Here is a 14,767-nt window from a genome sequence, read left to right as displayed (position 1 = left end):
AGAGAAAGAGAGAAAGAGAGAAAGAGAGGAGACTTTCAAGATGAAATGGGCTTTGATAATAATCGGCTTTGCTGGTATGTTGGTTAATCTTACAAATGCTGAACAATTGCAGCTCAGGACTCAGAATCATTTACATTTCCTTCAGTTGATGATAAGACTCAAATCTACACAATGCATGGACTGAAAAAAGTCAGTAATCAAAATTGTCCTTTTCTCCTTTCCGTATTTAAGTAACTTCATGGGGTGCAGATATTCGTTTGTAATAAAAACATCTCAGTTGGCCCTAAAGGTGTTAACCTGTTATTGGTTGTGATAATGAGGGACAGAAAATAAAAAGTTCCAAGTCCCCTAGTTGAGAGAGGGACTTTGGGAGGGGCCTCTTTCTGGATGACATCAGGGCAGTCAGTACAGCAGCAGGCACTGCACAGCACATTGATGGGTGCACACAGGATCTTATTACCTACTATGTACGTTAGCTGGTGACACAGGGTTACATCTTGGGTGCATACCACAGAGGATGCAAGGCAGGCTGCTGTCACTTGCAATATGAAGGCAAGCGGTAAGAGCCATCCGCCTGAGAAGAGTAGAATGCAAGGCCCGTGAGAATATGGAGTCCACCCACTGTCGATTGGGATTTTAGCTTTTTAGTGGTAACTGCTTCCTAATGAGTACCATGATGTCCTAATGAGTACCATGATGAGAAGCTCTTGTTTTAAGATTAAAGTGAATGGTTAACCTATTTGATCATGAACCCAAGAAGTCACACCCAGAACACTCCATTAGTAGGTTACTAAACTACTCTGATTCTTGGCAGAGCACCTTAGAGTTTGCTGTATGTTTGCCTAAAATATCATCTTATATTTTTAAGTTTTGCATGTTCTTTGAAGCTTAAGAAATGAAGGTGGTTAATATCTGGATTCACACAGATAGGAGGAGTGAACCCAAGTCTTTTAAGCTGGTGTGGCATGTGTCTCCGATGCTGAAGTCTGTCTAGGGCTCCCAGCCTCACATACCTGCAAGGGGACCAACCCCTTCCCTACAGACCTAGCTGTCCCACTTAGGAAACCAAGCCCATAGCTCTGCCTAGCATTAAAGTCAGCTGTGGTATTGACCAGTGGTGGCATTTTTCATGAATTACTTCATTTTTCTTAATTTTTGTTTTACCTGTATTAAATACAACAACAACCACTACAACCACCAATGACAACAACAATCTGTCAACTATACAGAGTTAGATGAGATGCTCTAAGAACAATAAATGTTCAAATTTGCATGATGCTGCCTTTCCAAGTCTCTCCAGTGAGACTAGCACCATTTCAGTCTTCCTTCAAAAGGGGCTCTTAAAAGAAGTTCCTTGGTGGATAGAAAGAGAGAGAGAAAGAGAGAGAGAGAGAGAGAGAGAGAGAGAGAGGAAGGAATAAGCAAACATAACATAACCTTTTACATAAAATATGTTATATATAAAGTTCATGTAATGAAGTTTTTGAGAAAAAAAATAAAATATATAATTATTAATTAAATTATTGGTTCAATGAAGATTTCTAGCAAATATTTCAGATTCAAGGCCCAGATCACGACCTTCATACTTTGGGGATCAAAATGTAGGCAGAGTTCTGCCTCACCCGGTATACTGTCTATGCAGTGATATAAAGAGCAAGCAAGGGAACACGAGAGTAGTTATGAGGTCCCCTGACAGTGAGTGAGCTGTAGAGTAAATACAACCATAAAAGGAGGAGTTAGAGAGCCTGAGCCCATGGGCTGAGTAGGCAGACAGGAAGATTCTCTGACAAAGCACCATTTAAATATAAGGCATGAAAGGCAAAGATACAGGAAGTTCTGCTGGGAAGAAAAACAAGTGCAAATTCCCCAAGGGTGGGGTGGACTTCACGCTGGGTGGAGTGGGCATTATGAATTCAGTTAGTGGTTTAATAAGGGTTTTAGTGACATTTTCCAATTCAAAGCCCTGATCATGTGATTTATATGTTGGGGATGGAGATGTATGTACACTCTTCAGGTGTGCAGGCTATGCACTGGCACAAGCAGTGAACAACTAAATATGAAAATAGATGTTTCATGCAGATGGGAGGCATGGTGGGCCACACGTGAGGGGTGTGGTGGACTGCACAGGTTGAACACATCACATGGATGTGGTAAGGCCCACACAGGTTTGCTGTGGCGGGATGGGAATCTACAGGAGGAAGAATAGGTCAGGGAATCACATGACAGGTTGCTTTGTGTCTTGGAAAAGAATTCTGAGGACATTGTTTTTCACTTATGCAAATGAGATAGGATGTGATTACAGGCTTTCTGGAGAAGCACTGCTTGATCTGAGGTGCATGCTTGTATGATTACCTTGTCTGCACTAATAGAGGAATATTTTAATAATATCAGCAGGACAAGATGTGGCTCTGACAGCAGATAGGTTGAGGATGAAAATTTTATTTTAATGATATAATTCGACTCAACAAATGTGAACTTAAACCTATCCAGTAGACAATGCTAAATCTACAAGAGTAAATGAAACACTGCTCACCTTCAAAATACCTTGTAGCTAGAGGTATCAATACAGATTCATGTGGTTCTAAGACAGTCTAAAATGAATCCAGCAAAAGATGGAGAGCTATTTTATGGGCTCATGTACAGACCAAAAGAGTGTGTTTTATTAGTTGGGTCTGCAGAGTGTGCCAGTTTTCTCTTAGGCAGAGCATGAGAGTCAGACGACTCTTCAGTGAGAGCATATTCAGACCAAGGCTTTATGATCCATAGATGTGACCTCAGCTCATTTCTTGTGGCCTTGCTAGGGAGCAGAGAGTGAGGCCTGAGTGTGTGCGTATGTGTGTGTGTGTGTGTGTGTGTGCGTGTGTGTGTGTGTGTGTGCACACACATGTGTGTGTGTGCGCGCGCGCGCGTGTGTGTGTGCACGTGTGTGTGCGTTTGTGTGTGTGTGCACGTGTGTGTGTGTGTGTGTGTACGCACGTGTGTGTATGTGTGTGTGTGCGTGTGCGTGTGTGTGTGTGTGCGTGTGTGTGGTTCAGGGCTTAGATAGTTCACACAGGATCCTGGGAGTCACTTCCTCTAGCATCCCTTTGATCTTGACTGTCTGCTTGTGACAGGCAGAGTTCCAGAATGACCAATGAGATCTTTGCCTGTTGTTATACATGTATGCATCACCCGGCTCCAGGAGAGTGCACAGAACATGTAGAGACAAGGAGCTCTTCTGTCTCTGCTTTTCTTCTGTCTTATCCTAGAGGAAGGCTATCCTGTGGGGACTATCCTCTCTGGTACAGCACAGAAGAATCAGTCAGACACATGAGCCCATGCTGGCCAGGAGAAAACCAAGCATCCAGCTTGTGAGCTACCTATGTCAGGCACTTTGATTTCAGTATGATGGGACTCGGTAAAGAACCAATTAATCTGTGCTGGGTTCATGACAACTCTTAAGGCATCTTGTGGGTAAAACTGAGCAAGCAGATGTTGAGCAGAGTGGATCCTTGAGCATCCACATACCAGTTTTATTTTGTTGCTGATTTTTAATTGGGAAAAAAAAAAACATTGTCCATCTGTAGGCCAGTGGGATGAACAATGGGGAGAATTGCTGCCAGAACATACACACACACAACAGAGCACACATATGACAGAGCTAGCTGCAGGTAAATGTAGGCAAGTCCATCTATCCTCCAAAACAAAAGGGATGGAGGCTATGTGTGGGGAGGAGTGGGTGAGTAGAGAGATGTCATCATGGGAGCTAGAGAACTGGAAGAGTTTACAAGATGTGACAAGAGAATAGACCAGACATAAGTAAGAGGCTCGCTCAGCAGAGGCCAGCTGTGGTGAATGTGATCCTAAGATATGGCTGGCATTGTTTTGAAGATAATTCAAAGACAAGAAAGAATAAGGAAGTTGGGCTTTGTGGGTGGGAATGGTAACAGGAGTACTGACTATGGTGAAATATAAGACAAAGAAAGGGATGGGTAAAGCTGGTAAGATACAGGAAGTGGAGAGTTAGATGATGCAAACCATCTAACCATCGGAAAGTGTCTCAATGAGAAAGCTTTGTTTTGCCTGAGAAGATGACTCCAGAGAACCAGGTGTCCAGAGTGATAGAACTAAAAGTCTACAAGTGGGGCCCACAATGGAAGAGACATAGCATAGATGGTGTAATGATGGAGGAGGATAGGGAACATGGAAGAACCTCATAGACCTTTTTATGAGACTCAGGCAGGACCCAAGAGTGAGTGCCCCTGTCAATGGAGAGGGGAAACTCACGGGGGAGGATGAGACAAGGGTGCTGGGACTTTCAATGTGTGCAGTAAAGCATACAGAGCTTGACTGTAAGCCAGTCATTAAAACCCCAAAGAACAGAGACTGTGTGGAAGGGGTGATAAGAGGGTGTGCTAAAGGGAGAAATCCCTATACACAGCAGCAAGGAAGACACAGCTGGTCACCCACCATCTTGGAGGAGCGGGACTGAGCTCTCCAGCGAGGCTCCCATTTGTGCAGGCTCCGAAGCAAACAGTGTCCTCAGGGGGAGGAATAGATAGAGATGGAGAAATTGTTCTGCTACGGTTCTAAATTAGCTGGCTGCTGAGCCCACAAGTTCAACGGGCCTCTCCCCCTCCTGGCAGTGAAACTTTCATAAAAGGAGAAGTGGTAGGGTGCACGGTCCTTAGTATCAGACACGAGGAAACATATTATTTCTTTAAAAGAGACCAACATTTTCCGAGACTTCAAGAATTTTTCGTGTAGTTCCTCATTCATTTTATATCCCCTGTGACTCAAACAAGGCTTGAAATAAACAATGGACACAATAACCACTTAACCAAGCTTATATGGCAGTGCAGTTCATAATAACAATATCCTCAATGGCAATTTTTGAAGCTAAAACTCTAATCCCAAAAGTAGGGCATAGTTGTGAGATCCTTAGCCTGGCCTTGGCTGTCAATCTGAGAAGTCATCCTGGAAATGAAGCTGATTACAAAGTGAGGGCCGGGGGTTCTTCCTGGGATGCCCACACCACTCTGCAAGGCATCGAGTTGGTTAACAGTTCTCAGCATTCGCTTTTATTCTTCCATTTTGAAGAAGAAACCCTGCCATTTAAAAACACGCAAAGCTAATTAAAGATGTTCCACTATTTCATTATCTGAATGTAGTTCCAAATTCTGAGTTAAAACTCTTATCACAGAAAGACTCAACATCCCTCCATGAACAGTAAATGAACATTCAATTAGCCCTTCAATACAAGTGCATTTTAAATAAAAATATACTTTATTGCTAATCTCATTCTTTACAAATGCAAATACTCAATTTTTCAAACCCAAAGCATTTTCTTTCTTTTATTCTTAAGGGAGAAAAATAGTCTTTTCTTGTTTTACAGGGAAGGCCCGAGTTCTCTGAAGTCGTTAGGAAACTGGAGGAGTGCCTGTGTAATGTGGAGGTGAGTCTCTGACCTTCTGAAGCACCTGTGTAGAAGCCCACAATTGCCAAGGCATCCCAGGTACGTGAGGGCCAGACAGGGTCTCAGAAGCTCTGACAAGCCAATTACGTATATAAATGGAATGAAACTCTTCAAGCTGGGTCAATGGGAAGAAGGGTCCAGCAACACCCGTACCTTGGTTGCTCTTCTGCCTTCTGACACGAAGTTCAGATTTAACCACAAGTCACTATCTCAAGAAATGCACAAATCCACTGGAAGGCAGAGACTTTACAGGACACAGATTGATTGATGCTGAAAATCAGGCTAATGGGAAAAATTACCTTAATATCAAGGAGATGTTTGCTTTAATTTTCTCTATAATTGCCTTAATTTGCTATACGCCTGATCATGAAATAGCATTTAAAAATAGGCAAAGGAACTAAAACAGGAGCATCCATCCAGAAATAATACATTTCAAACACACACAGGAAGATCTAAGAACTACAGACAAGACTGTGGTCCATTCACATGCAAAGGGGAGGGGCAGAGGCCATGAGCCTGCACAAAAAATCAGAAAGAGAATCCGCCAAGAAACATTTCTGTCCTTACAACAAATCCAATCTCAGCATCCCTGGAACCCACTCTATTAGAAAATACTTCCAGGTTTGCAGGCACCAGTCATTCTGTCTCCTTCTTCACAGAAACTTCTGGAGAGGAAGCTTTTCATTGAAAGAGAGGCATCCTTCTGACATAAAGCCTCCCTTCCCTTCCTTTTGGTACAGAAAGTTATGGATATGGGGAGATTAGCTGCTCATGTTGGTGAGACTTGAGGACTGACTCCTGACAAGGGCATCTCTAGAGGATTTGGGAGTTACAAGACACACCTTCAGGTCTGAGCTCCAAGAATCCTCTCATGTCACCTATGATCTTTAATCAGACAACATTGTTCCTATCCTGGGATTATAGCTCATTTGATGGGGATAGGAGCTACCCCATCTAATAGTCGTATGTCAGTTGGATCCACAAACTAGAGTTATCAAAAGAAAGGAACCTAAATTGAGAAAGTTCCGCCAGAAGATCTAGCTATAAAGCATTTTCTTAATTAGTGATTGATGGGCGAGGGTCAAGCCCATTGTAGGTGGGACATTGTAGGTGGGACAAAGTAGCTGGGCTGCTTGTCCTACGCTCTATATAAAGCAGGTAGGTTGAGCAAGACAGGAGTAGCCAACCAGTGAGCAGTACCCCTCTGTGGCCTCTGTACCAGCTTCTGCCTCCAAATTTCTGCCCTGTGAGTTTCTGTCGTGATTTTTTTCGACAATGAACAGAATATGGAAGTCCAAGCCAAATAAACTCTTTCCTTCTTAACTTGCTATTTAGTCATAGTATTTGATTGCAGTAGTAGAAACCCTCACTAAGGCAAGTTGGTACAATAAGTGGAGTATTGCTGTGACAGACCTGACCATGTTTTGGGGAAGGATTGTCGAAGGATGTTAGAACTTTGGGCTAGGAAAGCCGTTGAGTGTGGAGAGTTCAGTGAGCTATTGTATAGGAGCTCAGAGGATAGTGAGTGGTAGCGTTTGATTTTGCTTCGGTCATGTTGTGTCTGTACCCTGGTTCTTCCTTCTTGAAGGAGGTACTTAGTTTAATTTCAATTTTTAAAGGAATGAAATGTTGGAAGGCTTTGAACTTTTAAAAGGCATTTTTGGATTTTTAGAGAGATTGGATTTTTTTTAAAGTGACTGAAATGTTAATGTGTTTGAATTAGTAAAGACTGTGGGACTTTTAAAGTTATTTACATTTTTAATGTAAGTTGTGGGATAAATAAGAAAGGAAAGGTATGGCTTAGTAGTTATTTGTTTGTGTGCCAAGTTGACAAGGGATCAGTTGTGGTGGCTAGTCTTATGTCAACTTGACACACAGACTTTTCAGCATTATCTGAAAAGAGGAAATCTAAATTGAGAAAATGTCTTCATAAGATCCAGCTGTAGGGCATTTTCTTAACTAGTGATTGATGCGGGGAGGGCAGAGCCCATTGTGAATAGTTCCCCTTCTGGATTGCTGGTCCTGGGTTCTACAAGAAAACAGGCTGAGCACTGAGGAGTTGTAAGCCAGTAAGAATCACTCACTCATGGCCTTTGAGTCAGCTCCTGTCTCCAGTTTTTTGCCCTGTTTGAGTTCCTATCCTGACCTCCTTCCATGATGAACTGAAATATGGAAGTGTAAGTCAAACAAATCCTTTCCTCTCCAACTTGCTTTTTGGTCATTGTGCTGCATTGCAGGTGTAGAAACTATAAATAAGGCAACCCAGAGACAGGGCCGATGGATGGAAGAATCTGGCAAACAAGCTTGTTTTGTCACATCAATCAGGACTTCTGGGACACTCTCCCCTAAGGAGAGAAGATAAAGCGCCTATATGCAAAGAGAGTTCATTGGACAGGTTACACGAGTTAATGAGCCAGGCTTCTGGAATCTCATATGGCTCTGTCCTCCCTGCTATCCAATTTCTCAGTCAACCTGACACCAAGGTCAAGGGGGACCTGCTGGTCACACTGGTGATGTGACAATGTTCGAGAGGGTCAGAAAACATTTGAAAGCAAGAATCTAGAATATCTTGGAAAATGAAATAATAGCACATGTTTAACAAGAATAAATCTGAAAAGAATAACACACTGTTCTTCCCAGAGCCATAGAAACAATAGTAAAAAGATGAAGAGGAGACATGGTCTCAAGGTCACTTTGTTTGTGCTATAATAAGCTCAGAGGCAGCTACAGCACGAGGGTCTCCTATTGCAGAACAAAAGGTCTGCCCATTCCTGCTCTGAGATGACCAAACGAAAAAGGACCCATTTGAACTCTAGGTCACTAAAAGAATAATGAAAACTGTCACTAGCATTGTAATGGAGAACAATCAGAATGCTGACTAAGTTAAAATCCTATTTATTATGAGAAGCATTTGGAGGAACCAATGATTTTTACCAAAAGAATGAGAAGATCACATCAGGGTGAGCCCACAGATTGTTTTCAAACATCCAAAGGACTGCCAGTTAGCAGAGGGATAGATTTTGCTCTCTTGGGAAAAACCATTTACCAGATATTAAATCATGCTTCATCTCACAAAATGGATATATTCTTACAAAAGTCTGTATTATGGTTACTGTTGTCAGCTTGATAAAGTTACCCAAGAAATGGATACCTGGGCACACCTGTGCCTGATTGTGTTGGTTGTCTTATGTTAATTGATATAGGAAGACCCATTTTAACAGTGGATGAAATCATTCCTGGACTGAGATCCTAGACTGTATAAAGTGGAGAGAGTGAGCTGAGCAGAATGTCAGAATGTGTTATTGCTCTCTTCCCTGCCTGTGGATGCGATCTCAGAGCTGCTTCAAGCTCATGTGGCCCTGAATTCCCCACCCAGATGGACTGTATCTTCAACTTTGAACTAAAACAAACCTTTCTCCCTTAAGCTGCTTTTGTCAGAGTATATTATCAGTGCCACAAGAAGAGAAACTAAGACGGTGTGTAAATTTGTTTTGCATCAGGGAAAATTTTTAGCTACAGTTGAAAGGATCTCTGCCATGAGTGAATCTTATCACCCTAATGAGGAATGTGGCCAATCTTGTGATCATGAAATGAGAATCATCTGAATAACATTTTATACACTTAGCTTGGGTTTACTGTGTTTGTGGAAGATAGGAATAAGAATAACACCAGCCTCAAAATAGAAATGGGAGAAAAAGTAGATGAAGCTGAGCAGATCTCATCACCAGAGGTTGAAGGGACAAGCAGAACCAAGTGTAGATGAACTTAAACTAGGAGTCCTCAAATGAAAGCGGCAGTTCAGCTGCCTGTTGGAGTTAGTAAACAAGGCCTTCCATGTCTTCCCCATGCAGCTCATGTCTCCTGCATCAAGTAACAGCAGTGGCTCTCTGTCACCTTCCTCTTCCTCTGATTGCCTGCTGAGCCGTGGAGGGCCTGGCCGGAGCCACGTGGCAGCTTTACGGAGCCGTTTTGAGTTGGAATATGCCCTAAATTCAAGGTCATACACTGGGTGGTCTCAAAGGTAAGTGTCAATGTCAGCTGTATGGTGCTGTCTAGTGGAGCCTGAATATCCCTCTGGAAATCACTGGCCAAGAATTTAGATTCCATTTTCATTATACTGTGAACAAAAACCTAAACTTTCATTCTTGGTTAGTTTAGGTTCTTCTGCAAGTTGTAAGTAACAGCAGTGAGCTATGGCACCAGAGAGATGTCTTCTAAAATATGAAGTGATAAAGCATTATAAATTATTGAATATATTTTAGGGTGTTCTTGTGGAACTCAAGGAAGGATTCCACATATCAGCCTGGAATCAGTTCTGGTAATGGAGACCAGACACTCAGAGCAGCACCTATCTTCCTAGCTCAACAATTCCACTCCTGGATACAACCCACAAAACTGAAAGCAGACGTACAAACAATGCCCATACACAAATGTTGATGGAAATCATAATAGCCATGAATGGCTATTATGAAGCAACTCAAGTGTCTGCCAAAGGATGGAGATATAGCATATGAGAGGCACTATGTACTACAGAATTATTCAGCCATAAGGAGTAAAATATAGATAATCCTTGGAAACACATCTACAGAGTCTCATTGTTGTATTATCTCATTAATATGAGGATCCAATAGAATAGGAGTGTGAACAACTTGGGCTCTCTCTCTCTCTCCTCTCTCTCTCTCTCTCTCTCTCTCTCTCTCTCTCTCTCTCTCTCACACACACACACACACACACACACACACAATACTGAGTGAGTTCAATAGCTGGGTATATTTATTACAGATGTGCAGGTGAGAGTGCCAGCCTGGCTGAGTCCTGGTCCTCTCCTGGAGGTAGGAGAACACAATATCATCATCACCTCCCTACAGGAGCATCGCTTCCCCAGTCTCCACCTTCAGATCTTGCTTGTCTCAATTACCTCTGCAAAGACACTGTTTTCAGTGCAGTCATGTGAGGTGTTGGGGCTTCAATATATAAACTTGAGGAGAGACATGAACTATTCCATATCACCAGGTAAATCTATGAAAAAGGAAACAAAAATAGAGATTGATGTTGCCAGGAACTGACAAAAGAAAGATTTGGAGGAACTTCTTAGTGGGTAATTGTTCTACTTTGGATAATGAAATTTGAGAGTTATAAGAGGTCCTTATTAAAACATTATTAATGGAGTAGATACCACCGAAGTTCTCATTTTTAAAATTAATGTTATGTGAACGTCATCAGGGAAAACACACTGATCAGAAGTCCTCTTTCATGATCTCTCCTGTGCACATGCCCCAGTTCCCTACAGCCAGGCGTTTTGTCTCTCAACCTCACAGTGGTTTCAAGGCGTACTAACTGGTCATCTTTGCTTTGAGATGTCTGTCCATATAACTGTTCACCTCAGAATTCAGGACTGACAGTCATAGCCAGGCATCCCTAGCTCAGGTGTTTGTAACCTGGTTCTAGGTGAGCTTAGTGGTGGGCTAGAATGGATCAAGATCTGCCCTGTGACTCTCACCCTGCCCAGATGCAGGTTAGGGCATACTAGCAGAGGCTTGCCCTCCTCACAAAGACTGGAGCTTCAGGAGCATTTGCCTAGCCTTGGCTCAAGCTTCAGCCTCTGGCGCCACAGCACACAGTCCCACTGTCCATAAGGAGAACAGCTACACTTAAGGACCATCAGAGAAAAATATAAAGTGGCAGGCTGATGGACACAGATCCAAGAGTGATATTATTTGCTAGATCAATATAAGAATGATATTGCGTAGAAAATCAGCATCAATGAGAATGCTCATTCAAGGCAGTCATCAATGAGAAGTAATGCATCTGGGTCTGGGTGAATGAATCAACTATTACTGGTCTAACTAATCACATGAAGGACCAGAATGAGTAAGGACAAAGTTCAATCATATAAGTAAGGTTGTCAAGGGCCATCTTCTATGTAGGAACCAAGAAAGAGAGTAGTTGTGAACTTGAGGGAAACCCTAGAATCAGGAACATGCCTCCAAAAATGAACTATCTAAAGACCTCTGTCCTGCAGAAGCCCAGAGCTGAAGGAAGTGGACACAGACTCTCTGCAGACTCCTCTACCACCAAGAAAGCACTCAACAGCCCCAAGGTGGTAAAGGGTTTGGATGATCTAGCAAGAGTCTTACACTGCCCGTAATATGCTACTGTTACTTTTTCAGCTGTACTTATATTTCTCCTCTAAAAAAAGAAGTTGCAGAAACAGCTAGGAGGAGACAGACAGGTGGATCATGACAGCTCTAACCTAAGGAACATCCTGGCATTAAGTATGAGCAGTTTTGATGGGTAACCAGGCATACCTGATACCATTCGCTATCGGGGTTCCATTTCAACTTTCATAAGGAGTCTCAGGCCAACATTTGCTTGGGTTCAGCCACATGACCATTGTCTAATTATGTCTGTGCACCCCCTACTTGTGGTTTTATCAAGAAGTCAGATCGTGAGACTTCTGCCACAGTCACATGTGGTGAGGTTTGTCCACCACAGGCAGAGGTACACAATCAAGGAGGGGCACTATTTCAGCAGAGAGCAGTTGACAGAGACAAGCAGACCCATGCACAGAATCCAGATCTGCTATTGTAGCCGAGTCCTAGAATTTGCCACTCAGAAAATGGCACAAAGCAAGAGGCACAGCAGCACATGGGGTGAGGTGAATTGGATAGAAGAGCTTGGCTTCTTGACAACAATAAGAATGTAGGGAGGCAGATCGCTGCTGAAAACTGACTCAATCAACGCACAGCCTGGTGCGGTCTTACAGCAGCTCCCTTGCATTGTCTCAGTGGCTTCTTTTCTGCTTGCTTTCCCTTTGAGGTGGTAGGACTATGTTTTTTTTTCCTCTGCACATTTCTCTGAACATCTTAGGCCCTATTTACAGTATCAGTGAACAGAAAGTCAGTTTGTTTATTGCCCCAACCCGAGCAGAGTTTTAATTATTTGAGATCCATCATATAGATAAACGCTCCTGGTGAAGCATTTAGTGAAAATGTACAAGGAGTCAAGAGAAGACTCGTGTATTTTTATGCATTGCTATGTTCAACTGTCCTGAAGTTGGGCTGATGTAAGGGTGTTAAGTAATAAATATTTGTACAGTAGATAAAGAATAGAAATGGAATAAAAATGACTTGATATATGGTGGTCATTATGAATTTACAGTGGAATCAGTGAACAGACTCTGACCATTCCTTAGTTGTTCTATTTAAATATCTGCCACCATGGAACACCTGTGAAATGCAGGACATTGTTTTAAATACTGTTTAAATGGTTGTGTAATTAAGCTTTGAGAGGCAGACCTTTCAGTTATTGAAGATGAACAATGGGCTCAGAAGGTATAAGCAATTCTCCTGAGAGATCAAGTATGTGGCCCTGCTGGATTCCCACGGAAGCCTCTGCTGTGCTTTCTAAATTCCCCCTGGCGTAGGAGGCAGCAGGATCCAGAAGCTTGTTGTGTTTTGCCAATGCTGTGTTTTCTGGACTTGTCCCAGTTTGTTCTGGAAGATGATCAAGGAATGGATTCAAGCACTCCTTGCAAGCCTGGCTTTTCAGCTTGTTTTCTGAAGGCTGTAGAAGGGAGACAGTTCTTAAAGTGAAAGAGCCCAAGGATATAGGAACTGGGGGGTGGGGCTAAGGCCAGCAGAGCCATGGGGTAACTGGCTAGAGTGGTTCCCAAGTTTGCAGGCCAGAATCATCTGGGAAGCTCAGAAAGGACCAGGGTCCAGGGCCTACTAAAGCTCATCAAGCTGCCCTCTGGGCCTCAGAAAACCTTGAAGGTTGTTGGTAGCTTCAACACAGCAAATCAGGTGAAGCTTAAAGGAAGACATGGTGCTAGCCTGCTGGCCTCTCTGTGGGAGAAGATGCCACAGAGACCTTGCCAACATCACATTTTGACCAAGGTTGCTCTAAAGGATGATTGAGTCCTCATGCTACTTCAGTCTCTGGGTGGCACATGGGCACTGAGTCTGAAAGCTAACAACTAATTACACAGGAAAGTGTAATTCTGCATGGGTGTCCCCATGACTCTGGAAAATGTGTACAAGGCTTGCTCTGTGCTCCCCCACTAAGACATAGCTTGGGATCCTGGACAATGTACCAAGTCACTGCATTTATACAAACTTCTAGCTGTGATGTCAATGGCCAGGAGACTGAAAGTTAAAAAACTCTTGGCTTAGCATAGGTTTCCATTGTTTGTATGCATACTTATCTCTAGTTATTGTTAACTTTTTTTCCTGTATGAAAGAAATTTTCAAGGTAGAAAGTTGTCAGGTATTTCCTCCATAAAAAAAGAGGAAATAGCCAATTCAGTACAAAAATCACAAACTGAGTAAAATCTGAGATTAAAGAAACCATTCTTGAAGTTCTGCGCTTTTTAAACTATTTTGTGTCCAGATATATTTAGAAACTCGGCATGTGGCACTTCTCCTCCCACGGGGTCTGAAATCTCCCATCTTGTGCATGGATTACATCATGTTAAATTTAGAAATGACAAAGTGATGAACAACCTTTCAGATGTGAAAACCAATTAGGGTTTGCGTGGGGCTCGGCTCTGAGAATAGTGTGTGACCCAGTTAGCTGTCCAGGAGAAGACACTGGGGGTGTGGGATTCAAAGCTCTGAGACAGACACCCTTGGGATCAATTGCTAGCAATATAAGGACTCCTCTAAATAGCTTGCCTACTGTCCTGGGAATGTATTTCAACCTATACAATGTGAATATAATGTACAAAATTCTCGATACACACTTAATTTTCCTGGGATTTTGGAAATATGCGCTATAGTAGCTCTGTGAAATGAAAACGTAGGTCGGATCCTCCACTCTAACCTTCCCTTCTCCTGTTTGTCTATCTATAGAACTTTCTTCAAGACCCTCAATGGTCTCCTTGACTTCTAATCATTTCTTCACCTTAATCTTTCCCCTAGTCAACTCACAGTAATTTTCACAATCCTCCCCAGGTTTTAAATGACCCTAAATCTTGCTTTTTGTCTCCACTCCAGGTATGGCTTTTATGTAGTCGTTATAGTCCTTGGTACCAGATCTCTCTCTCTCTCTCTCTCTCTCTCTCTCTCTCTCTCCCTCTCTCTCTCTCTCTCTCTCTCTGTCTCTGTCTCTCTCTCTCTCTGTCTCTGTCTCTCTCTCTCTCTCTCTCTCTCTCTCTCTCTCTCTCTCTCCCTCTCTCTCTCTCTCTCTCTCACACACACACACACACACACACACACACACACACATGAGAGGGTAGTAGAGAGAGACAGAACCTCAGTCCATACATCCAACCCTGGCCTCAGCATTTTCACATCTTTAACCTCTCTTCTG

General features: G+C 42.8%; 2 protein-coding genes across 2 annotated transcripts in view; one reads left to right on the top strand and one right to left on the bottom strand.

The window, feature by feature from the left end:
• The window catches only part of Lrrc53 (leucine rich repeat containing 53), an 18,267-nt gene extending 14,838 nt beyond the window's left edge, over positions 1-3,429 (bottom strand). The window contains 2 exon segments of the mRNA XM_031376106.1: positions 461-574; positions 3,360-3,429. Coding sequence (XP_031231966.1) covers positions 461-574; positions 3,360-3,429 — 184 coding nt within the window.
• Tnni3k (TNNI3 interacting kinase) overlaps positions 1-14,767 on the top strand; it is a 274,985-nt gene that overhangs the window by 214,335 nt on the left and 45,883 nt on the right. Inside the window, exons 22-23 of the mRNA XM_031375950.1 lie at positions 5,375-5,434; positions 9,307-9,476. Of these exons, the coding sequence (XP_031231810.1) occupies positions 5,375-5,434; positions 9,307-9,476 (230 nt within the window). The remainder of the gene's footprint in view (positions 1-5,374; positions 5,435-9,306; positions 9,477-14,767) is intronic.

The sequence above is a fragment of the Mastomys coucha genome, unplaced genomic scaffold, assembly GCF_008632895.1.
Source record: "Mastomys coucha isolate ucsf_1 unplaced genomic scaffold, UCSF_Mcou_1 pScaffold16, whole genome shotgun sequence".
Lineage (NCBI taxonomy): Eukaryota > Metazoa > Chordata > Mammalia > Rodentia > Muridae > Mastomys > Mastomys coucha.
The sequence above is the reverse complement of the archived record's forward strand: the minus strand, read 5'-3'. Positions and strand labels throughout refer to the sequence as shown.